The sequence below is a fragment of the Crinia signifera genome, chromosome 6 (assembly GCF_055691185.1).
Source record: "Crinia signifera chromosome 6, ASM5569118v1, whole genome shotgun sequence".
Lineage (NCBI taxonomy): Eukaryota > Metazoa > Chordata > Amphibia > Anura > Myobatrachidae > Crinia > Crinia signifera.
This window is the reverse complement of record NC_139222.1, coordinates 156,482,293-156,507,904: the sequence shown is the minus strand read 5'-3', so window position 1 is coordinate 156,507,904 and position 25,612 is coordinate 156,482,293. Positions and strand designations below refer to the sequence as shown.

At 40.4% G+C, this 25,612-nt stretch overlaps 1 protein-coding gene across 1 annotated transcript in view; it reads left to right on the top strand.

Moving 5' to 3' along the window:
* Positions 1-22,600, top strand: part of DHX35 (DEAH-box helicase 35) — a 31,735-nt gene extending 9,135 nt beyond the window's left edge. The window contains exons 5-22 of the mRNA XM_083147712.1: positions 179-283; positions 495-556; positions 1,375-1,444; positions 1,814-1,873; positions 2,707-2,819; positions 3,448-3,544; positions 4,884-5,042; positions 5,140-5,350; positions 7,123-7,247; positions 8,118-8,172; positions 8,782-8,877; positions 9,884-9,978; positions 12,871-12,948; positions 16,406-16,535; positions 17,004-17,085; positions 17,331-17,402; positions 20,901-21,012; positions 21,913-22,600. Of these exons, the coding sequence (XP_083003838.1) occupies positions 179-283; positions 495-556; positions 1,375-1,444; positions 1,814-1,873; positions 2,707-2,819; positions 3,448-3,544; positions 4,884-5,042; positions 5,140-5,350; positions 7,123-7,247; positions 8,118-8,172; positions 8,782-8,877; positions 9,884-9,978; positions 12,871-12,948; positions 16,406-16,535; positions 17,004-17,085; positions 17,331-17,402; positions 20,901-21,012; positions 21,913-21,957 (1,767 nt within the window). The 3' untranslated portion in view covers positions 21,958-22,600. The remainder of the gene's footprint in view (positions 1-178; positions 284-494; positions 557-1,374; positions 1,445-1,813; positions 1,874-2,706; positions 2,820-3,447; positions 3,545-4,883; positions 5,043-5,139; positions 5,351-7,122; positions 7,248-8,117; positions 8,173-8,781; positions 8,878-9,883; positions 9,979-12,870; positions 12,949-16,405; positions 16,536-17,003; positions 17,086-17,330; positions 17,403-20,900; positions 21,013-21,912) is intronic.
* Positions 22,601-25,612: the final 3,012 nt, after the last annotated feature.

The window sequence follows — 25,612 nt, the reverse complement described above, 5'->3', positions numbered from 1 at the left end:
GCACTTGTAACATTGCTGTAGTACACTGATGTGCATCAGTTATTGGTTAAAAGCAGATAATGGACCTAATCATGATTAATACATAGATCTAAATGTGACAAGTTTGAGTGTTATACAGAGGGCTGAAGGGATTTTGTACAATCCTGTTAATCTATATGAATGGATGTGCTATGTTTAGGTGGCAGGACGTGTGGCAGAGGAGCGAGGGGCTTTGCTGGGACATGAAGTTGGCTACTGCATACGCTTTGATGATTGCACTGACCCTCAAGCCACACGCATCAAGGTGAGATAAAAAAAAAAAAATTAAACTGCTTCTTGTTTCAGTCTGTGCGATGGCTGATAGCCATTAATGAAATGACCTGTGACCAGCTTTGTGTCTTCTGAATAGTATACCTTCCCATGCATTCTCACGGCGGTTTACATGTCTTGCTACTTACTTATACAAGTTTTGATCTATTATGCCTAGTTTTATTTATATCATTCTTGTCTATTAGTTTCTGACGGATGGTATGCTTGTTCGAGAAATGATGTCTGATCCATTGCTCACCAGATACAGGTAGGCTTCATCCCATGTAGTCTAATATGTACCCTGTCTCTATGTATATAAAGGGGGTATTCAATCCCCCGCTGCTATTTCCGATGGGGGAAATAGTGTTGGTTGTCTATTCAGTGCAGTCTTTCCAGACAGCATTGAACAGGCATCTCAGCAGAACCGACCCGACTTTAAAAGCAGTCGGGCCCGTTCTGCTGAGAGCTGCCGTGGATTGTCCAGCTCACGGCCATATCTCGACGATCCACTGCCGTTTCTCATGGACATGCCCCCTTTTCTGTGCTCGGCAGGCGTGACATTAAATGTCCCGTCTGCCGAATATCACTCGAGAGGGCCGAGAACGGGCCAGGGTCACAACTGTCAGGACATCCCGACAGCCGTGCCCCATGATTGAATACTCCTCTTAATGTTCATTTCCCCTCTCTTTTACATGTTTAGTACAGGACAATAAATTGGGATGGTTATATTTTACTTAGCATTAAGAAACATGCAAGTTGTAATTATATTGTACGTATGTAATGACTCTTTTAATCATTACGTTATAGTAGATCATTTTTTAAAAATTAGAATTGATACAGATAAGTTGACTTAATTCTAGCACCCTGCATCTTTCAAAAGATATACAGTTCCTCTTTACTGCCTGTGGTGTCGCTCTCTTCTGTAGTGCTTCTAGCAGACTCAGTCCACAGTGTGAGGATACAGAGTGTACTCGAAGCACCACAGCAGAGAGTGACACCCCAGGCAGGGAGGAGGAATTGCAAGTCTGTTTTATAAACATTCATCCATAACCTGCATAAACCTGTCTTCTTATTTTAAACCCATAGTGTGCTCATGTTAGATGAAGCCCATGAACGGACGCTATACACAGACATTGCTATTGGTTTGCTAAAAAAGGTAATACCTGCAATGGGGAGCGTTCTGTCATTGTACTGTGATACCCCCTATTTGGTTATGAAACTCTACAAAGTAATCCAGCTGTCCTCTTTCCTTTAACAATCTCCTTTATCCAGTTGGCCAAAGCCATTCTGGGTATCCCAGTGATTTAAGAAGTTAACTAATGGGCGGCTATATATATAATAGGAGGGAAGAAGAGTTCTCCGTGCCAATAAATGATTGAGCTTGAAATATTAATGGAACATCTGACCGAACACACTCCACATCTCACATAGTGTCCAAATTGCGAATGCGGGGGTTGTATACATAAATCTTACTAGTCCTTACATCTACTTCTACTAAAACTAAATCTGTATATTTCATATATAGGTTCAAAAGAAAAGAGGAGATCTAAGGCTGATTGTGGCCTCAGCGACACTTGATGCAGAGGTAGGGCTTGATGCATTGTATTGCAGGAATGTCTTGTATAACTTTATTATTTATTTATTAACAGTTTCTTATATAGTGCACACATATTCCGCAGCGCTTTACAGAGAATATTTTAACATTCACATAAGTCCCTGCCCCGTGGAGCTTACAATCTATTTTCCCTACCACATGTACACGCACACACAGACATTCTAGGGTTAATTTTGTTGGTAGCCAATTAACCTAGCTGTATATTGTGGGAGGAAACCGGAGTACCCGGAGGAAACCCACGCAAGCACGGGGAGAATATACAAACTCCGCAAAGTTAGAGCCGTGGTGGGGATCGAACCCATGACCTCAGCGCTGTAATGCTAACCATTACACCATCCGTGCTGCCCTATACATGGGCTCATTCAACCATTATTTGTATTCTACATCTCCACATTCCACGTATGAAATCTTACTTGTCCTTTTGGATGATTTTGTTTTAGCTTCATTCTTCTAATACTCTTAAATGTCCATATTACATATATATCTGCCTTAATCCCATGCCATTTTTCTGCTACTGTATCTGGAGTATTTGTCATGCAACAAAATTGAAGTGTGGTCGCTGAAACTCCTTTTTTCATTTTTGTTGCCCCCCACCTCCCCACTCTTTCTCTCTCTATACAACTCTGCAATCTGTCAGCACAGACAAAGTGCCAAAGGAAGCGTTCAGCATTATAAGTACATATAGATCAGGCTGCTGTTTATATAAGAAATATCTTATGGTATAAAATACTACCTTTGCTTTGTGAATGTTAGAACCCCTGTTTATATTGGTAATATTAAACACATGACTTTTAATCCCACAGAAATTCAAGGCCTTTTTCAATCAGAATGACAGTAACGACCCCAGTAGAGACACATGTGCTATTCTCACGGTGGAGGGCAGAACGTTTCCCGTTGACATCTTCTATACACAAAGGTCAGCATCTCTTACTAACGCTAGATTATTATTCTAATTATTATTGTTTGTTTATGTAACGCAACCAGGGTTCTGCAGTGCCTAACAATACATAAATGAGCAAAAACATATAACTGTGAAATAAAGAATTTTACAGTACAAGGCAATTTAGCACAAGTACACGGTAAATAAAGACCATTCCATTAAGGGATAGGACACAAGCAATTATTAGGGTGGCAGATTTTTTTCTAAGGATAGCGCAGAGGAGAGGGCCCTGCTTATGAGCGCTTACATTCTAAAGGGGAGGGGCAGACAGACAGGAGGGACACAGAAGAGGTAGAAGTGAGCAGAAACAGAATGTTAGGATGAGAAATGGCTGGGTTTAATGAAGTCTTGAGAACCCATCTTGAGAGCCCGTTTAAAGTTTTGTCGGGAGGTGGAGAGTCTGATAAGGAGGGGTACAGAACTCCAGAGAAAAGGAGCGCAACAGCCAAAATCTTGGAGGCGGGAATGGGAGAAAGTAACCGGTTGGCATTAAAGGTCTTCTTTATTCACTCAATTGGGACAATGAGAATCCTGTATAATTATGTGCCTTTCCTCATTTTTATCTTTGTAACCCTCCTCTTTTTGGGTTCCTCTATATGTACAGTCCTGTTCCAGATTACCTGAAGTCCACTGTACAGACAGTGATGAAAATCCACCAGAGTGACCTGGAGGGGGATATTCTTGCTTTCCTAACTGGACAGGTAAAAAGGAAAAAACAAGTGATGCCTAGACAGCCGCATACTCGCATAATAAATTGCTACAAAGATTAAAAGTGATTGTCTTACTGTCTATACTGTTTTTATTTTTCTTTGTTCAGTGATTAAGGTGATTTTTTTCATGTAGAATATATAGAGCTGCAATCTGGTTTGTATTGTCTATCCCAGCAATGTTCACATACTACAGCAAAATCCAGCTGCTGTTTTAATTTGTTTGTACACACAGCAATTTGAAGGGGTAATTTGGTAGATTTAGATGGAATAGGCCGAAACTGCAGCATCAGGGATGCTTGAAGGTCAGGAGGACTGCTGGAAAATCTGGCTGGCCTGATGGCTGCAATCAGCTTGAGGTAGAGATGTATCAAACCGTGGAGAGAAAATACCATTTGAATAAGCTTCTGACATTGATTTTTACTTTGGACCTTATTCTGGTCCACATGCAACGATGTAAATTTTGCAGCGTTGCTTGTGGATAAAATTCGGCTCGCACAGCCACCCCTGCCCTTGCTCGCCGATTTTCCGCACGGCTGTGAATGAATGTTTCGCAGCCTTGGGTGACCAACTAATGCTTTGGAAGGTGCACACAAAACTAAGAAACTCTCTGTTTTTGCTTTGTGTGTTCCTTGTATTGGAAGAGGGAGGACAGCTGACATCAGCTGCCTGCTCCCAGCACCCGAGTGACTTCCTAATTTCCATGGGAACACCCATGAAATGCTGGGTATTCCCATGGGCGCAGCCCTTCGCTGCCTCCCAATTCCCCATGCCCGCACTGCTAGGTGCGAAAGGAACGGCGAACTAGCAGTTCGCCATGCCCGCTTGCACCCAGCGTACACACATGCGCATGCACAGAAGGAAAACATCGCTCCCCCATGCAAACTCATGGGAGAGCGAATGCATCAGAATAAGGACCTTTATCTCTTTCCAGTTTATCTTGTTCCAAGCTTTGATACATAGGGTAGTATTCAATGCCGCTCGCCGCGGCCGGCGAGGGGGTTAAACAGCGAGGATCGTAGAAAACCAGTGATCCTCGCTGTTTAGCCCCCTCGCCGGCCGCTCGCCCTATTCAACGTTCCGGGGGAATCCTCACCGTCACAGCTACATCCATTCTTGTCACCCTTTTTGTGCCCAGATACAGTTGGTGAGCTTGGCAAAATACTTACTGTTCTGTGGTAGTACTTCCTGTTTTTTTTTTTTCTCTTTTTAAATTATCTTAAAGTGCACCCGCACATATAATGCGGGCCGATCTTATAACCCGTGAACAATTCCTCCACTGAAAGCTTCATAAGATGGCAGTTCAGCAGTTTATTTATTTCCTATTTGACAGGAGGAAGTAGAAAGTGTGGTATCCATGTTGGTGGAGCAGGCTCGAATCCTATCACGCACAGGCATGAAGAAACACCTTCGTGTCCTCCCAATGTATGCAGGGCTCCCTGCTTCTGAACAGATGAAAGTGTTTGACCGGCTTTCCCACAATGTCAGGAAGGTAAACGGGACCCTTTGTTAGTTTATATGGGCCTGAAGTCTAAGGAAGGAAGTCAGAAGAGAGCTTTATTTATACTATTTTTTTTTTTGGCCCTTAGGTAGTTGTGGCTACTAACATTGCAGAGACGTCCATCACTATAAATGGAATCGTCTTCGTTATAGACTGCGGTTTTGTCAAGTTGCGAGCATATGATCCTAAGCGTGCAGTGGAGTCTCTGCTTCTGGTTCCAGTTTCACAAGCATCTGCCAATCAAAGAGCTGGGCGCAGTGGAAGGAACAGATCAGGACAGTGCTACAGACTCTATACAGGTAGTTCATTACCCTGATTCTGTGACATGTTGGTCTAGTCGTTGTATTAAAATATCTTTTGGAGCATATGATTTATTCAGACAGGCATGTCCTCAAGCACTTATTTGGTCTTTTTAATGCTAAGCACTGGCAGGCCACATTAGGCCTTTCTTTTGCACACTAAATGGCTTCCTGGCAAATGGTTTAAACCGTCTTCTACACAGACAGACTGGAAAAAACGACCATGCACTCGGAAGGTATGACTCTGGTCTATTTCTTACTTTCCATGTCTTTCTTTTTTTTTTTTTATCCTGTCTTTGTGGTAGATAGCTTGAGAGTTGCATGTGTTTGAAAGTCTCTCAGTGTTGCTCCCTGTTTGGGGGCTAACCATGGAAGCAGAGGGGGAAACCAGAAGTCTCCATTTCTGTTAATCATAATAGACACAGGCCTTAACATCCACTTAAAGAAGGCAGTATGCCAGCAATTGACAGAGACTGTACACACCCCCTCCGCACACACACACACACGCGCACACACACACACACACACACACACACACACACACACACACACACACACAAAGAGCCCTAAAGAAACATTTACCACATAACATTCAGAGCGTAATAGGCAAAAATTTCATATTTTATTATACCAAAGAAAAAGTGTTTAATTTAGGACTGTTTTAGTGAGTACAGTCTGAATCGCCTACATAGATTAACACAGTGGAGGAAGCATCTTAGTGAACACTTTTTTTAAAATTATTTCTCTACTAGGTACTGGCTGGCAAGGGTTCTGTGAACATGTTTATTTAGAATAATCAGTATATTATAACTTGATATAAAGAAATGAGTGTGGCTATTAGTGCATAATTGAAAAGACACATTAATTGTGGATCACCTGCATACATTTGTGTATCTGGCAATCCTCACGATCATCCCTTTCATTGTTCTTCCAGTTTTCTCGCTCGTTATACACCTCCAGGCTGTCTAGCTTATTGGCATTATACAGGATTGGAAAGCTTGTTCTTATACACACATGTTGTCTCATGCCCCCACACCCTGTTCGCCCACAGGTGTGTCTCTCTCTGCAACTTTCAAAAATGTGGTGTGATCAACCACTTCTCCCGCCTTTTATTACTTTAATCATTTAAAAAATAACAACTACAAACATCATCCCATTCTGAAAACCTCAAGGAGCTATTAGAAAAATGACTAGGTGTATTATCTGTTTTGCTGTACTGTATACGTACAGTAGAGTGTCCAGTATTTAACACACAAGTATTGTTACAATATGTATTAACTTCTAGAAAATAGCTGTATACAGTATGTGGTGAATTCAGAGGTAACTACTTTAGGGCTCATTAAGAAAATATGTATTATAGGCTGTAAGTTATTATAGTTATTAAAAGCCTATATAAAAGCATTATGCCTACAGCCTTGTGCTGTTATATGGTCACTAAACTTGCTGGTGACTACGGATATTGATCGATCTGCCCATATATAGTGAGTTTGTTGGGTGTGTGTCCCCTAGTTTATGTCTGCAAACAACATCGTGTACAGATATAACCGTCAACTTTGCATCAGTTCGATGGGGGCCGACGTCGCAGCTGGGTGGCCAAATTCAAGTTCCCACACAGCTGGATAAGAGGACCGACCTAGTGGTCGCTTGGATGTGTTCACTTAGCTGACTAGCCAGACAGACCCGACTACTGCAAAAGATGCATGCGTGTGCATCAGTCCCTAAATGTGCATTTACTCAGGTTTGATGTAATGGTTTTTTCTTTTGTGTCTTAGAGGAAGATTTCCAAAAACTCCCTCCCTCCACTGTCCCAGAAATGCAGAGAAGTAACCTCTCTCCTGTAATCTTACAACTGAAAGCCCTCGGTATAGACAATGTCCTGCGCTTCCACTTCCTGTCGGTGAGTGTGAAAGAAAAAAAAAATGCTGTCAATGATACGTTATAATAGGGTAAAACTGTAGTATATTGAAACGGTCATGTCAACTTTGGGATTCTTCAGATACTTTAAATAAAGACACTTGAACAACTTGTGTTATTACTTGTGGTATTTGTACATTTTATCCTTTTAATAATGTGTTGTACTTTCAGAGTGAAACATAGGACTAATCTCTCACAAACTTTGTATTTGTTCCTCGGGATGTGGGTAGGGGTTCCCTCAGTTTACATTACAGTGTAATGCTGTGCACACACGGTACAATTTGACATTCAATTTTGACTATATAGTCAAAATCGAACCAAGATTGCATAGACATCGAATGGAGAGAAAACATGTTTTTTAAGCTTTCTATCCCGATTCGATGCTGATGCACGCTCCCGTTCAGCTGAAATCAGAAAGCCAAGTAGACAGTGCAGCAATGACTATATAGTGCAAATCGAATATAGATAGTATGAATTGTATGTGAATAGCACATGAGTTAGCAAAGATTGCATAGCAATCAAATCTGTGGAATAACAAAGGAATCTCACCGTGTGTACACACCATTAGTGTATTAATATTCTTCTTCTTATTCTTATTATTAATAATAAAACATTATGTCTAGTGAGTCTCTGAAACACTGCCATCTGCTGGCAGGAAGTGTAACTACACCTTTGTCACACATGCGCAAACACAGAAGGTAGCAGACTAGCTTTCGAAGCTTTTGCTTCGAGCGGGCTTACTAGTATTATATATTTATGCAGCGTACTTAAACATTTTGCTTAATTGTATATTGTATTTAATTAAACATGTGTTTTCCATCTTTTTTTATCTTCTGTTTCTGTAATTTCCCAGCCACCACCTGCTCAGTCAATGGTTCAGGCTCTGGAGTTGCTGTATGCATTAGGAGGTGAGGACTGGTCTGTGCATGACATCTGTTCCCCTTACTGTCTGAATTTTGTTGTGCTAGCCACAATGTGTACTAGAGCAGGGCACTCTGTTATATTGTATTAGGCAACAGTATAAATGATCTGGACATTGCTGCCCCAAGGTGCTACTCAGTTAAATATTGTGGTGCTGATAGCTGGGCAGCACACTGGAGATGTAATGCTGTGTACACACGGTCCGATTTCCTTTCCGATGTTGATGATATAGTCAACATCGAATCGGAATCGGATGCAGATCGCAAGGGTTTTAACCCTTGCAATCCCGATCCGATGCGCGTTCACGATGCGCGTTCACGTATCGCAAGCCAGAAAGTCTTGGCTGCCTTGACTATATAGTGCAGATCTGCACTATATAGTCAAGATTGTATGCAAATCGGATGTGCCTTGCGATCCGATCGGATCGTGGATCGCATCTTAAGGCACATCTGACCGTGTGTACACACCTTTAAGGGTGGGATTTTTGTGGAGGAGAACCAGAAATTCTGTGCTTTGCCATATCCTGTTTGACATCATGGTTTATTACAATGCTATCTATGCAGAATGATCTGTAACCATTAGTATTTTTCTCTCAGGCTTGGATAAGCATTGTCGTCTGACTGAGCCCCTTGGTGTACGAATGGCAGAGTTTCCACTTAATCCAATGTTTGCTAAGATGCTACTGGAGTCTGGTAAGTTTTTTAGATGGGCACCTACAGCGCCCTGCATATCCTGGTAACAGAATATTATTATTTATAATTCCTTTTGATTTGAATGTTTGAGTGGTATCAGAGTTGTCCCTTTTCTACTGTATATTAAAAAAGAAAATTCATATAAGTGCTGCTTGTCTAGTTTCTCCTTCAGCCTTTTAGTGGTCTTCTTTTTACAAACACTTACAGAACAGCATGAATAAAAGTCTTATTGTAAGGTATAGTTACTATGACACAACCTATTCTGTAGTGGAACGATACATTCCAATTCCAAAACAACTAGAGAGCAACAGGTTCCATAATAATGCTCAATATTCAACTACATAATGATATAACTTAAATTGTTTCATCGTCAAGTTAGAATAACAATACTGTGCTCACAGACTGCAAGGCTACTATGGTTGGATGTTCCAATAGTGATGTTTATATATCAAAACTGCTTCGTTCTCTATTAGAGGTGGTGTGCCAGAAGTCAGATGAATGTTTGCAGGGTCCTGATTGGAGGAGCTTAGCACACGTAGCACCTGGACACCCGGGGCAGTATATACAGTGGCTCAGACTAGGCATCTCTTAGCGCCATAGACTATTGAACCTTAGTTGGGAATCAGGCCATGCTTAATAAAGAAAGTTATGCTAATCTTGGCAGCAGTCGTGCTCTACAGCAATATACTTGTATTTGCTTTCCTTTGTATGACCAGGGCCATATCTTCCCATGGATAGCAGTTCCCCACACCACCTCCTAATAATACCACCACCACTGCCGGTAGTGGTCCTGTATGTGACTCAAATAGGAATATGCTCATCAACTCTATAAACTCTTATGTAGAAAGAAGTTTTTTCTTTACTAGTCATTCTTTACATGTGGTCTTTGTTGAATCATTAATGCAGGCTTTTAGGTCTTTAAAGGTCTTTAGGTAGCTTTTGGTGATTGAACAGTACATACATGTAATTGTTAAGCAATTGTTTTTTTGTTTTTTTTTCTTCACAGGAAATTTTGGATGTTCTGCTGAAGTTTTAAGCATTGCGGCCATGATGCAAATTCAGAATGTTTTTGTCTTCCCTCCAAACCAAAAATCTCAAGCAGTGAGTAGAATTGGAATAAAGTCCACCCCATTACATTCAGATTACGTTCGCATATAGGGGGTTATTTTGGTTCACTCTTTCTGACAAATTCCTTCTTTGAGGGACAAAAGCATGTGCACTGCAGGTGGGGCAGATGTTATTTGTGCAGAGAGAGTTAGATTTGGGTGTGGTTTTACTTCAAAGTGAGATCTGTATTGCAGGGTTAAAATAAAGCAGTCAGTATTTTCCCTGCACAGAAACAAAATAACTCACCCAAATATATGTCACATCTGCCCCCCCTGCAATGCACATGGTTTTGTCCACCTAAGAAGGAAAATACCCCCCCTAGTGTGTAGTTGTCCTGTTACTTTATGTAAGCAAATACATGTATTTCACTTTGTATTTTTCAGTGACTTACTGTAATTTGTGTGTGTGTATATATATATATATATATATATATATATATATATATATATATATATATATATATATATATATATATATATATATATATATATATATATTCGAGGGTCGGTCGGCACTCTGGTTATCGGCTGCGATGGACCGTTTTGCCTTCCCAATGGTTTGTATTACAAAAGCAAAGAAAAGACGGGCGGCACTCATGGGTTTACATCACAAAAAATCTTTAGTGTAGGTGTCACAAAAAAACGACGTTTCGAGGCTACAGTGCCTCTTTTTTTCAAGGTTCACACCTTGAAAAAGAGGCACTGTAGCCTCGAAACGTCGTTTTTTGTGACACCTGCACTAAAGATTTTTTGGGATTGAAACCCGTGAGTGCCACCCGTCTTTTCTTTGCATATATATATAAGAAGTTATTGTTAATATATTTTTTGCAAAATGGAGTAAATAGAAAGAACAAGCAGCTTCTGCTTACTAAATAAGTGAGTGTGACTGAAGCTGTATCTGCATTAAAAAAAAAAAGTTAGTGTTTTCCAGGAAAAATGTAACATTTTGTATGCAGATACAGCTGTGGTTGAAAACTGAATATAGGCATGCTCTATATCAGTTTTATGCAAATAAATAAAGCTCAAAAAAAAAAAAAGAAGACACACTCAGTGCTACGGAGTCACTTAATTGCAAAAGCAGGCTAGATGGACGTAGCCATTCTGTATATAATTAAAAAAAGTTAGCCTATTAAGTATAAGCTCATTCACCCTCACCATACCCTATCATATACCCCAGATGGAGGAAGGAAAAAAGTAATGTACTCTGTAAAAGTTGTAAGATGACATGTACAAACCAAAGTAACAATTCAACTTCAGTGTAAAAATTATATATATATATATATATATATATATATATATATATATATATATATATATATATATATATATATATATTAGTGTGTGTGTGTGTTTTCAAATTAGATATATTTTTGTTTTTAATAAATTTAACACAAAATGAAAAAAAAAAGAAGATAGAATACACAATCAAAAAATAATACATGCATTTTGCAAAAACAGCATTAAATAAACAGCGGTGAGTACAATCAGTAGACAAGATCACGTATTCTACATTTTGGTGGTCAAAGTTCAGCAAGTCGCAGTTTGGTTCGGGATACATATAAGTTTAAAGAGGGCCATCCTCAGGAGCTAGACAACTGAAAATAACTTGTATTTCACCTCATTACAAATATAAATGAATTTATATACAATAAAAGTAGAGTAGCAGAAAGTGAATAATCATAATATGGGCATGTGAGGGACCTGAAGTGCACCAGGGAGACAGGTTCTGAAACCAGTAAACAAAATAGAACATTAGCCAGAGACCCCACACTGTCATATTTTTTTGCGCATTTAGGTTTCTTATACATAAAACTTGGCGGTAGTGGTGTTAGCTAGAGCAACCTATGATAAATGGGAGGGTGGTTCAGAGCTCAACCATGAATGCACAATATACACACGGGCTAAGGTAAGTAGATTATTCACATACAATTGAATATATGTGGAGGGGGAGAGTTTTGCCTTCATCCATCCTGATGAAGGGGAAACTCTCCCTGAAACGTTGATGTCCTTTTAAATACACACGTTACCACTGATTAAGCCTCTGAGTGCCGCCTCAGTCTTTGGATCATGTTTGGGGTGTCACAGCCTTAAGGAAGGCATCGGAGCCATTTATCTCTTATCCATATATATAATCATCATCATTATTATTATTATTTTTATAATTCTATTTTAGTACAGTATACTGTTAGAAAAGCTTTGTGGTGTCTTTAGAAAGAAAACCCCATTTAAAAAGAATACATATATTGTTTTTATTGCCCTTTAAATGTTTTTTTTTTTTTTTTGAGAAACCTGTGGTGGTACTGTATAATACAATATTTTGTTTACACTTTTAAGATAAAGTAAAACTACTATCTGAAATGTATTTATATCAATAGTGGTGTGTTGTAGAGCTGAATAATATACACAAAATTACTGCTGTGCACTATACTCCACTAAATTTGGCCCCCATTTTCTTTTTTCTCTGTAGCGGGTTACCATACAAGGAGGCAGGTGCTTCTCTGTCTAAGCTGGGAGGCAGCAGCTGATGGCAGGGCAGACCAGTTTAGCAGAAATGCTGAGCGCAGATAGGTTGATTCATACCCAGGCTACGCCAGTAATATCACAGCAACTCAGTCTTTTCTTTGCTACGTGTCTTCTAATGGTGTGGCCTGTAATGAAGCATGGAGGTAGTATTTGACCAGAATGTCAGGTTAATTCTGGACAGTATAGTTTCAGAATGGTCCTTTTTTAAGTGCGATGATAAAATGATCAGAAAAGTTCTATTTGGCGTTTTGTAAGCTGCACAGTTGGTGTGATCACAAGGAAGAAGACTTATTTATGGCCCAATTTGCTGGTGTTTTTATCATTACCATTGAAATTATACACTAGTCACTACCTTTGTTTACAGACTAGAGAACATCGAAAATTTGCAGTGGAAGAGGGAGATCATCTGACTATGTTAAATGTGTTTGAGGCTTTTATTAAGGTAAGCAAGAACATTCTTAGTTTGTGACCATATACTCACTGACTGACTCATATAGTTTATTAAATGTGGCCACCGTAGACCAGGAGCTTGGGCACAAATGATCTTTTTAATGTATACGTTAGTCTACCACAATTCCTTTGCTGTTTTACATTGTGTGGTGCATTTCTATTTGCGTCTTTTGTAGTTTAATCCTCATTTTATGTCTGAGGTATATTTCGGTAGTCCAGTGTTACTTGAGAGAGTTCGCTTACTGAGGTTCATGTTAAGAACTAAGAAGATTTTAAAGTTTTATGCTGAATTTAATTATTAACGTTCTATGTATTTTTTCTACAAAAGGAAGCATAATAACCCCTATAAAATTGAATCTATTTTTTTAAACCCATATATGGCATGTGCAGGACTGCTATCAGAAATTGTGGGGCCCCGGACTGATAAAATAGCCAAAATCTTGAACACCTGCAATGCCTGGGGAGACCTGTGTCTGCAGCACTGGTCACACTACTCAATCTCTACATTGTTTCAAGGGAAATTGCTTATGACAAATTATACTTTATAAACGGCAGTCCTTGGCCCCATTTCTGACTGTGCCCGGGACTGCAGTCCCCGCTGTCCCCCCCTGATGGCTGCCCTGGGCGTTTGGCAGATAATTTGGTTAGGTGATTGATGTAAAGGCCCCCATACACTAGGGCGACTTGTCCTTAGGACAAGTCGCCCCCGACTTCCCCCTGAGCTTCCCCGGCTGCTCCCCGGGGGAGCTTGATTAGATTGGCACTTGATGTGCCATTTTTTACATGTGATAAATCGTCTCGATTTATCACATGTAAAAAACCCGGGGAGCAGGGGGGGGGGGGGGGCTAGGAGGTGGGAGCTGGTGGGAGCAGGGGGGCTGGGGACGCTGCGGGGGACACGTCTGTGTCCCCCGCTGCTGGGGACGCTGCTGGGGACAGCGTCTGTGCGGCGAGAAGGTAGAGGGAGCAGGGGGGGCTGGAGACGCTGCGGGGGACACAGGCTGCATAGAGCCGGGCAGGGGGAGCCGGCCGGGAGCTGTCAGTAATGAATAAAAAAAAAAAGCCCATACAATGAATGGGCGGCCTGTGATTGGCTGAGCGCTCTCTCAGCCAGTCAGCAATTGGCTGAGAGAGCGCTCAGCAGCCAATCACAGGCTGCCCATTCATTGTATGGGCTTTTTTTTTTTATTCATTACTGACAGCTCCCGGCCGGCTCCCCCTGCCCGGCTCTATGCCGCCTGTGTCCCCCGCAGCGTCTCCAGCCCCCCCTGCTCCCTCTACCTTCTCGCCGCACAGACGCTGTCCCCCGCAGCGTCCCCAGCAGCGGGGGACACAGACGTGTCCCCCGCAGCGTCCCCAGCCCCCCCTGCTCCCTCCACCGCCGCGCCGCCCCACTAGGTCCCAAGTCGGGTGGTCGGACGTGCAGCAGGTCCGACCACCCGACGCAGATCCGATGCGCACGGGACCGCGCATCGGATCTGAGGGGACATCAAAACTAGCCGATTTTGGTCCGATTTTGGCCAGATCAGTCGGATCTGGCCAAAATCGGACCAAAATCGGCTAGTGTATGGGGGCCTTAAGAAGAAGCACAATGCAGTCATTTGCAGCCCAGGCATGATTTTTACCCTGTTGTTACTTGCACCATTGCTCCATTCACACACGCACTCTTCCAAAGTACCATATACAGCATGGACAAACCATGGAATAGTGTGGCCATCAGTCTTTGCTTAGTAAAGTTGCTATTCTTCCCAGACTGATCCGGAAAACTTGCAGGGAGACAGAAGCCATTTGTTAATCAACCGATAAGGACAGTCATGTGAAAGAGGCTGATCGTGGCCATAGAAAGTGAGCATGGGCGGTGGGGAGGGGGTGCTGGGCGGGGGGGGGGGGGGGGGGGCGCCCAAAACTTAGCTACGCCACTGCTTGCAGCCCCCCCCCCCCAGGTAAAATCCACCACTGTAGTGAAGCCAGATGCAGTCTGTGAGACTGCACTGGCTTCACTGTGGCAGGCAGTGACTTCCCATTGGAAGTACAACTTGCCAGTCACCAAGGCAGTGCCATTAGGAGGTGTTTCCTCCCTCCGGGACGCCTCTATGGGCTGCTGAGCGGCAATCCATAAAATCTATGTTGGCACTGGTCCCGGTGCCTGTCATTTGTATATTATTGGTGCTGGGACCGTGATTTCCCTTCTATGGACTGTTTCCAAAGCAGTCCATAGAAGCTGGCTTCATGCGCAGTACGGAAGTCTGTACTGTGCCAGCGCAGCCCAGGTGCCTGACTCCATAATACAGGTGCCAGGAACGTGAACGTTTCAGCATGGACAAGGAAGAGTGGCGGCGGCAGGGGGGGGGGGGTTTGGTTGCCGGCATCGCAGTCTGTGGCAGTACCCCTCCTACCATAAGGTACAAGCCACCACTGTTTGAACCCAATTACACATGTGATGCAGTTCAGGTAGAAATTAATGTCTGGGTTCTGCCATCCACAGATATTAGGGCATAGTTATATACCTTTGACTAATTCAATAAAAACTTTTTTATTTTTAACCTGAACATGGCCCATGCTGATTCTTTCTTCTACCTTTGATAGGTATAATATAAAAAATAAAAGGTTTTCTATTAAATAGTATTGGTCTCACCTTGCAGATGGTGAAAGTTTGCCACTTCAAAGAACATTTATCCACTGCTCCTGGTTCTGATGGCAGTGTAGTTTCATCCCTCAAGCCAACATTTGGCATTGACTGGTTATTGCAAATTGCAGGGATTTTAACAAGATCGTTTATGCTATGTTAAGTTGTTTACACACCAAGATTTATCTGTCCAATCTGTCTGATGGGGACAAAAATCTACTTATATGTAGGAGCAGATGACAATCAACCATTCGCTCCCAAAACTGGAAAACAGACAATGCCAGTCAGACAAAATGGTGAAAGCCATTTGATTTAACAAATTTAACTAATCATTTGTATCTGTTTTCCAGCATTTGAAAGCGAATGGTTGATTATTTGCTCCCACCAGACAGATTGGACGGATACATCTTTCTGTGTGTACCCAGCTTTAGATTAAGAACCTCGTATCATGATCCTTCCTTTCGCGTTGTTTAGATGTCCAGTTTAATTTGTGATCATTGCCATTATTTTGTCTTTTTAAATTTAGTTTTTTATTTAGTTGATTAACTTTAAATACATAAGGTTTACAAATTCCCCTTACTAATTGTTATTATAAATAAAAAAAAAAAATCAAGTAGGATTTTTGGAACCCTTTTCTACAGCCGTTTTTTTTTTAAATGGATTTATCTTGTTAATGATGCATTAGGACTTCATTTTAACTCCATACATTTAGATTTAAGTGTAAATTTTTATTCAAAAAGACTTGTTCACCATAGGATATACAGAAACCTCGCCAAACATGTCCTTGTGTGTTATGCGATAGTGTCTTCTGTCCCTTCTTCAGTTTAACAAGAGTTCTCAGTGGTGTCAGCAACACTTCCTAAACTACAAGGGGCTGATGAGAGCAGTCACAGTACGTGAACAGCTAAAGAAACTTCTCAGCAAGTTCAAGGTGCCCAAGAATTCCAGTGAAGGTGAGATCTCTTGTGATCAGGAGATTGTGCGCTCCAATCCTTGTGATGGGATAGGGACCTGGGTCCATTGTTTATACCTAGTATGCTAGTTTTGAGTGGGAAAATGGGACTGGTTTAAGCAGGGCTATTTTTGTGCAGGCTCCAGCAGGAACTGTGGCCCTTATTCTAGTTCACTCTTTCTGACAAAATATTTCTTAGATGGACAAAAGCATGTGCACTGCAGGTGAGGCAGGTGTAAAACCCCACCCAAATCTAATTATCTCTGCACAAGTAACACCTGCCTCACCTGCAGTGCACATGGTTTTGTCCATCTAAGAAATATTTTGTCAGAAAGAGTGAACTAGAATAAGGGCCACAGTTCCTGCTGGAGCCTGCACAAAAATAGCCCTGGGTTTAAGGCACTAAGACATTTCTTCTATGATTTTTACAAGCTTTTATTTTACTGTATATATTTTTATATAATTTTAGGGGATCCGGATCCCATTTTGCGGTGCATTGTGGCTGGGTTCTTTGCCAATGCTGCCAAGCTGCATTCCACAGGTGTTTACAGGTATTTTCACAATTTAAAATCGCAATTTAAACTTAATTGGGCTGTGCACAATTCACAGAAGTATTTTGAGTTGAGCAAACGGAGGTGTGTGTAGTATCTTCGCACATCCTGTAACCTTGGAGTATCTCCATGTTGTTGATCTATTGATGGATACACTTTGAGTTGCATGTACAGTATGTGCAACTTGATAACTGCAAATATGTAAATGCCAGATAGTTACATATTCTGTGTTTCCTTTTTGTAAGGACACTTCGCGATGGTCACGAATTACATATACACCCAACATCTGTGTTATATGCGGAGAAGCCACCAAGCTGGTGAGTTCTGTGTATACATCTGTTTATGTCCCTGTACAGCATGGATGATTGTTCTTTGTATCATGCAGCTTATTGGGATGTTTATGATTATCTTTCCTTTTAAAGTGTTATGCAAGGTGTATAATAATACCAAAGTTACATGAATTTAAATCTACAGTACATGTTCGTGGACACTGTACACTGTTACTTACACATAGGGAATATTGTCACTACAGTATGGTAACGGCAGCCCTGCTATTGAGATGCCGACAATCAGAAAACCAACAGTGGTATCCCTATGTGCCGAATGTCAACACCTCCTATGAAAGTATTCCAGACTTGCCATTGTGAGCGCTGTTGGATTCAGGCATTGGTATTCTGACTGCCAAACGTATCCTGTCACTATTTCAACATTAAGGACATTGTCTTATAAAGCATAATACTGTATGTATAGAGGACATTCCCCCCGATGATATCAGTGCTCTATGTAACGTAGTTCTAAAGCTTTTTGTTGGCTCGATTTGGGATCGAAAGTTTGGGTACCCCAGGCAAAAATTCTTTTTAATGTGCAAAAGATGGAAAAACCTCCAAAAGGCATCAAATTACAGATTAGACATTCTTATAACATGTCAAAAAAAGTTTGATTTTATTTCCATCATTTACACTTTCAAAATAACAGAAAACAAAAAACGGCGTCTGCAAAAGTTTGGGCACCCTGCAGAGTTAATACCTTGTACTGCCCCCTTTGGCAAATATCACAGCTTGTAAACGCTTTTTGTAGCCAGCCAAGAGTCTTTCAAGTCTTGTTTGAGGTATCTTCGCCCATTCTTCCTTACAAAAGTCTTCAAGTTCTTTGAGATTCCTGGGCTGTCTGTGACGCACTGCTCTTTTAAGGTCTATTAATAGATTTTCAATTATGTTGAAGTCAGGAGATTGTGAAGGCCATGGCAAAACCTTCAGTTTACGCCTCTTGATGTAATCCACCATGGATTTTGAGGTGTATTTAGGATCATTATCCATTTGTAGAAGCCAGCCTATCTTTTAACTTCAGCTTTTTCACAGATGGCATCGTTAGTGTCCAAACTTTGCTGCAATCTTATTGAATCCATTTTTCCTTCAACCCCAAAGCATGATTGATCCACCCCATGCTTAACAGTTGGATAGAGGTTCTTTTCATTAAATTCTGTACCCTTCCTTCTCTAAACGTACCTTTGCTCATTCCGGCCAAAAAAAATTCTATTTTAACCTCAATCAGTCCACAGAACTTGATTCCAAAATGTATCAGGCTTGTCTATATGTTCATTTGCAAACTTCAAACGCTGATTTTTGTGGTGAGGACGTAGAAGAGGTTTTCTTCTGATGACTCTTCCATGAAGACCATATTTGCACAAGTATCTCTTTATAGTGGAAGAGTGTACCCCAACTCCAGTGTCTGCCAGATCTTCCTGGAGAGATCGTGCAGTCAAACGTGGATTTTAATTTGCTTTTCTCACAATCCTGCGAGCTGTTCTGTCTGATATTTTTCTTGGTCATCAAGATCTTGCTTTAGCTTCCACTGTTCCTGATGACTGCCATTTCTTAATTACATTCCGAACAGAGGATATGGGCATCTGATAACGCTTTGCTATCTTCTTATAGCCTTCTCCTGCTTTGTGAGCGTCAACTATTCTCCGTTTCAGTATTCTACACAAATGCTTAGATGAACCCATGGTGCTGATTGTTGGGGCAAGGTCAGATGAGTCTTGGCTTTTAAAACCTTTGAGATTGACATCACCTGGTCTTTCCAGACGATGATTGAGAACAATACATGACACTGTCAGGTCTCAGCTGTCCAAAGGTGGCGGTGCATGCTATAAACTCTGCAGGGTGCCCAAACTTTTGCAGATGCCATTTTTGTTTTTTTGTTATTTTGAAAGTGTAAATGATGGAAATAAAATCAAACTTTTTTTTGACATGTTATAAGAATCTGTAATTCGATGACGTTTGGAGGTTTTTCCATCTTTTGCTGCATTTTGCACATTAAAATGAATTTTTGCCTGGGGTGCCCAAACTTTCGATCCTTACTGTCATTTTACTAAGCTTAATTTATCATTAATAATCTGGACCGTTCTAATAGCTGGATAGTGAGAGTTTTTAATTGAATAGATATCATATTTTATCGAATACCACACATCATGTTGTAGTAAAGAAAGAAACAACAGGAAGCCCTGCCAATTATGCTTAAGGGCCTATTTATCAATGGATATTTGTGGGATATCTGCAAATGTTAAGGCTCCCCCCAAATGTACTATGGAGGGATCACAGTGCATCAACGATGTACCAAGCTCACAAATGCGACCTTGGACCCAATATTTTATGACCACCTTCAGAAGGATTTACCCTATAGTAGTTGTATGGGCTAGAAATTTGAACCATGAATCATTGAGCACTTGTTCTGCACAGTCTATTTCTACATTTGATTCCAATGGCGCGAGGTCTCGCATCCGGATCGAATCGGGATCGGGTGCTGAATAGAACAGTGCGATCTGCACTATATACTATGCAATTTTGACTATATAGTCAAAATTGACCATGAAAATCGCATCATGTGTACACAGCATAAGAAGCTTTTTGTTTTGTTTACTGTACGTTCCAAGATCAAAATTGTCTACTATATTACAAAGCATTTTGATGCCAACTTGGAATATTGATTAAGAAATCATTCCACAATAAAGGAGAGCATTCAGGCATCACGTCATCATGAGCTACCAATGTTAAAGTCTTGGGTTTATTTGTGAATAGATAGGTTGCAAAACCCATAATTTTGGATCTTGTTTGCGCCCAATAATTAAAAGGGTCATGGTTTTACTAGCTAAATTCCCAGGTGTCTGTAGCTATTGTGCTGGTTACATTGTTTTGGAGATCAGCGCAAAGTTAGCACAGAGGCAAATGATAGTTTCCAAATAGTGAACTACTACAGTCATCCCTAAGTCGATCCCTCATTTGTGATGCACGGACGTCTTCCAGTTCCAGCAGTTCAGCAAAGAGTGAGCATTAAATGTGGGCGCTACTTCTCAAATGATCTATCCAAAAGGTCTTATAATTGTAAATCACTCCTGAAAATACAGATCTATTGGATAGGGAATATTTAAGATGTTACATTCTCTCCTAATTCTTTACTAGTTGATGATGATTATACACATTTTCTATGTCAATTGCTATGTATCTATATCTAAGCACACTTTTCAATTTATTACACATCAAAAGAATTCAGATTAAAAGCGTTTTAATGGTCTCAAAATTTACTGCCCACCCGCTTTCAGGAAGACCTGCACTGAAGAAAGAAGTAGAAATTTAATAGAACATATTATATACAGTATAAAACAATGCCAAATCTCAGTTTACAATGTACAAGAATTTAGAAATTCAGTACAAAGCAATTCATGGTCATGCCTCATTTTCAGATGTCTAGATACATTCAAATACAAAAGTTCTGCTTTAACATTATATAACACTAGATAACACTGTTTTTACATGTAGGGTGCTGTTTAGTGAAGTGATCCAAAGCAGCAAGTACTACATGCGGGATGTGACTGCAGTCGAGTCGGCATGGCTGCTGGAGCTGGCACCACACTTCTACCAGCAGGGAACGGTATGACATACAGTTTATTAACCTAGTCTACAGGTGAATCCATATATTATGCACTGAGGACAAATTTACCAAGATGTTCCCGGGTAGTCTTGAAAATTAATAAGCAGATGTGATTTTAAGTGTGAATCCTCATCTTTCCTTGTTACCCTCCACACTGATGCATTTCTCCTCCTTGCCATATGTTGGCGTAAAGTGAGCAGTACAGAGATTTATATTAGCAGAGAATCAAGGCACCGATAACATATGAAGTGACAGGATTCCTGAGGTTATGATGGAGCCCTAGGAGCCATATCTTCTTATAGGACCTGATAGACATTATGAAGTAAATTTACGCTAGTTCTATTTAAGATGGAATGTTGCCCATCACAACCAATCAGATTTTACCCCTTATTTATTTAGCACCTTCTAGAAGATGATCAATAGACTCTGGTTTCCCATAGTAATGTCCCATCTTCAATAGAACTCTCATCTGAGTATATTTACCCCTTTTGTATGTTTGCCTGGAGATGTATCACACTTTGGAAAGAGATGTAGTGGAGAGAGAGAGAAAGTACCAACCAATCTGCTCATTTTTCAAACACAGCCAGTAACGTGATTGTTGGAAGCTGATTCGTTATTACAGTATCTCATTCCAAAGTTTGCTACATCTCCCCATTATGATGTCAGGATATTTTTTTCCTATTGTGTGAAATCTTTTACTTTCTGCATTGTTATATTTTATAATATTTTTCCGAAATTAATATATACCTTGCTCTTTTGGTTAACAATGTTGCCATTTCCCAATGCCGTGACAGGTTTGTATATAAGAGTTGAAAAACTATCAGTATGCATTTGTTTTATACAGCTACAGTGTCATTGTGCGGTTTTATATAACTTATTATTCTCCCTGTAACCTTACAGCATCTATCACGCACCAATAAACGGGCCAAGCTGGACAATTTGTAAGCCCATAGCATTTGTATGTGATCCCTCGGAGCTAGAATATACTCCAGAGTCACCAACATTTCTACGTCTGACCTCAACTCCCATGGAGACCAGTCTTATCTGCTTCCCTTCAAGGACATAATTCTGAATCCTCTCGCTGACCAGTCAGCCTAGCACCATGCATAATTACGTTGGCCGATTCTGAACGGTCAGCCGGTGCCATTCTATACATCATACTTAGACACATAGAATATATATTATATATACAGAAAGCGGCTTTATTTTTTTAATTTGTAAATGATGGATGGAAAATGATTAGAGGATAATATGCTTCTGAACAATTTAAGTGCTGCATTGGAGTTATGACATTTCTATTATACATTGTATCATCTGAATCCACCAACATACACTCTGGTTTGTGAAAGTGAAAAAAACAACAACCTAATTTCAGTCAGGTTCCCTTGTAACTGGCTTAAGAACTGTTTTACTGTGGAAAAAACACATTAGCACAGCACAGACTCCAATCCTACTCTACAAATCACACGGAGCTGCAAAACATTTAGAAGACAACAAACAAATACTAAATCTGTGTATCTGTTCCTTGGCTCTATTTTTTTTTAAATAAATGTCTGTATATCGTCACAATAAACCGAACAGTACCTCACGTGTATGTGTGTGTTATGACCTCTTAGATGACCAGAATGTAGCATCACTATATCCTTCTTGGTGTAACTGGCTTTTTTTTTTAAATGTGGTATATTTCCACTGATACACAAGCAAAACATTAAGGCATGTGTAAAGTCATAAAAGCGGTTTCAGAAAGAGGAGAAGCTTAAAAAAAAAACTAAAAATGAAGAGGGGTAGCAGCCAATCTGATTCAAACTATCATTTTCAAGGATGCTATAGAGAAATGAAAGCTGATTGGTTGGTGTTGGAACAGTACTGTTTTCATTTGTAGAAACTTTACTAAATGTACCTTGGAGGCAGGAAATATGTGTGTGTGTGTGTGTGTGTGTGTGTGTGTATAAGGAAAATGTTGTACTGTCATGTATATATTCCAATGAGTGCATTATCAGGTGTGCTGGTATATATCTGAATTGTCAAGGTTGGCATCAGGTCTCACAAGCGAAGGTCTGTCCTCTCAGAAAACACTGGCTATTCCTGTGGTCCTTTTTGCCCTATTTTTACCAGTGATTGAATATACTTGGTTACAATACTTGAGCTGCTTGTCGGGTAAATGTAATGTTTCCTTTTGTAGTCCATAAGTAAATAGGTAAAGTAAACTTACATTTGCAAATTATATTGAGAAATTATATCAGAACCTATATGTATGATGCACAACAATATATAAATTACATGGCCAAAAGTATTTGCACACCGGAACATCACACCCATAAGTGCATGTTAAAAATATCATTCTAATACATACCACTGGTGTTTAAAATGGAGTTTGTCCTCCCTCTGCTCTATAACAGCTTTAATTCTTCTGGGAAGGCTTTCCTCTAATACTGTATATGGAAAATGGCTGCAGGGATACACATTAATTTACTCCTAAGCATTAGCAAGGCGGGCATTTATGTTCTACGACCAAGCCTAGCTTGCAGTCTGCATTGAAATACATCACAAAAGTGTTAGACGGTTACATAGTAGGTAAAAGGCTAAATATAAATGTGCATCTATCGAGTTCAAACTTTGATTAGAGTGAATGATCTATTTGCTACATCCCCTTATATATTTCATTTTAGACAGTTTATGATTTTATTTGAATCCCTGGATGTCTTTATTCAATAGATGTTTGTCCAACCTTATTTTAAATGTAATTCTTGTGTCTGCTGACACCACTTCTCCAGGAAAAGGGTTCCAGAATTTAACTGCCCTGCCGTAAAAAAGTATTTCCTTTTTAAGGGTAAGAAATCTTCTTTCTTCTAGTCTAAACGCATGTCCACGTGTCCTAAAGTCTTTCCTCAAAGCAAAAAGAGTGTCTGACCATTCATTTTTATTGGCCCCTGATATATTTGTACAATTTGTCCAATCGGTGTTGAGGTAAGGGCTCTATGCAGGGCAATCGAGTTTTGCCACACTAATCTTTGCAAACAGTTTTTTGATTGCCTTCATATTGACGCTGAAACAGGAAAAGGCATTAACCAAACTGTTGCCAAAATAAAGGGGGATACTCAAAAATGCTTGGATTGGTGAATTAGCTGCTGGTCCACATGTTTCCACCGCATTGCCAGCAAAATTACAGCTGTTTTCGCCACTTTTTGAGGGTGTTTTTGCAAATTCAAACCCCCCCCCCCCCCAAAAAAAAAAGCACACTGGTGAAATATGGCTGCAATTGAATAGTCTGGGGCAGATTACTTTGGGGTAAGGGGGGGGGGGGGGTGTTTGTCTATGTGAAAAAATTGACTAACTGAATGCCCCCAAAAGTTGGAAATACTGACTAGAATGTCACTGTGTGCTGTAGAATAAATATTTCCTTTAACCCGCAGTATAGGGCTAAGACCAAACTAGAAACAACCTCAGACTGGTATTCCGCCTCCACCAAGCTTTAAACTTTACATTTGGTAGTATATATTCTGACATGAAGTATTCTTTTGTTATCCAATAAACTAGTGGTTCTCAAACTCAGTCCTCAAGACCCCACACAGTTCACTTTTTCCAGGTCACCCGACAGGTGCACTCATTACTGACTGACAGATTTTAAAAGATGAACAGGTGGAACTAATTATTTCACTTGATTCTGTGAGACCTGCAAAACATGCTCTGTGTGTGGTCCTGAGGACCGACTTTGAGAACCTGTGCAATAGACAGATTCATCCATCAGACTGATGATGATGAAGCATAATTTGTCACGCCGCAGAAAGTGTTTCTACTGTTCCAGTTATAGTATGCTTTACAACATTCCAGCCAACATTCAACCCTGTGCATTAATATCTGATGCTTCTGTGCCACCTTTGCAATAGAAATCCAATTCGTGAAGTTCCTGACTAACCATTCTGATACTGTCCTTGACTCCAGAGACTGTGTGGAACTTTATAGTAAGTGCCATAATGGCAGGGAATATAATAAAAAAAAAAATGGGAAGGATCTCCCAGGTGTAATGTTAGGTTTTTTGTTACATAGTGTTGGAAAAAGAAATAAAAAATATAACTGTATTCGTAAAAAAAGCCTATAAGGCTTATTTTGGACTTCAAATAAGCCAGCAAGACTAGAATTGGGTGCCTCACAAAGGGAGTTAATTTAGTTAACTCGCAAAGGCACAATCACTCTCTAATGGACAAAACCATATGCACTGCAGGTGGGGCAGATGTAACATGTGCAGAGAGTTAGATTTGGGTGGGGTTACTACTTCAAACTGATATCTACAGTATGTTGTATTTACACTGCACAGAAACAACAAAGCACCCAAATCTAACTCTCTCTGCACATGTTACATCAGCCTCACCTGCAGTGCACATGTTTTTGTCCATTAGAGTGATTGTGCCTTTGCAGGTTAACCAGAATAACCCCCAAAGTTTGTAAAACTTTTGTGGAATCACTCAAAAATTGGATTAAGGTGATCGAAAAGGACTTGTTTTTGGCATAACTATGATGTGGTGTGCGACAAAGATCATTAGTGACTGCTATTTTTGCACTGTAACTGTTAAGGGTATGAATCAATTTAAGAACACCCAAG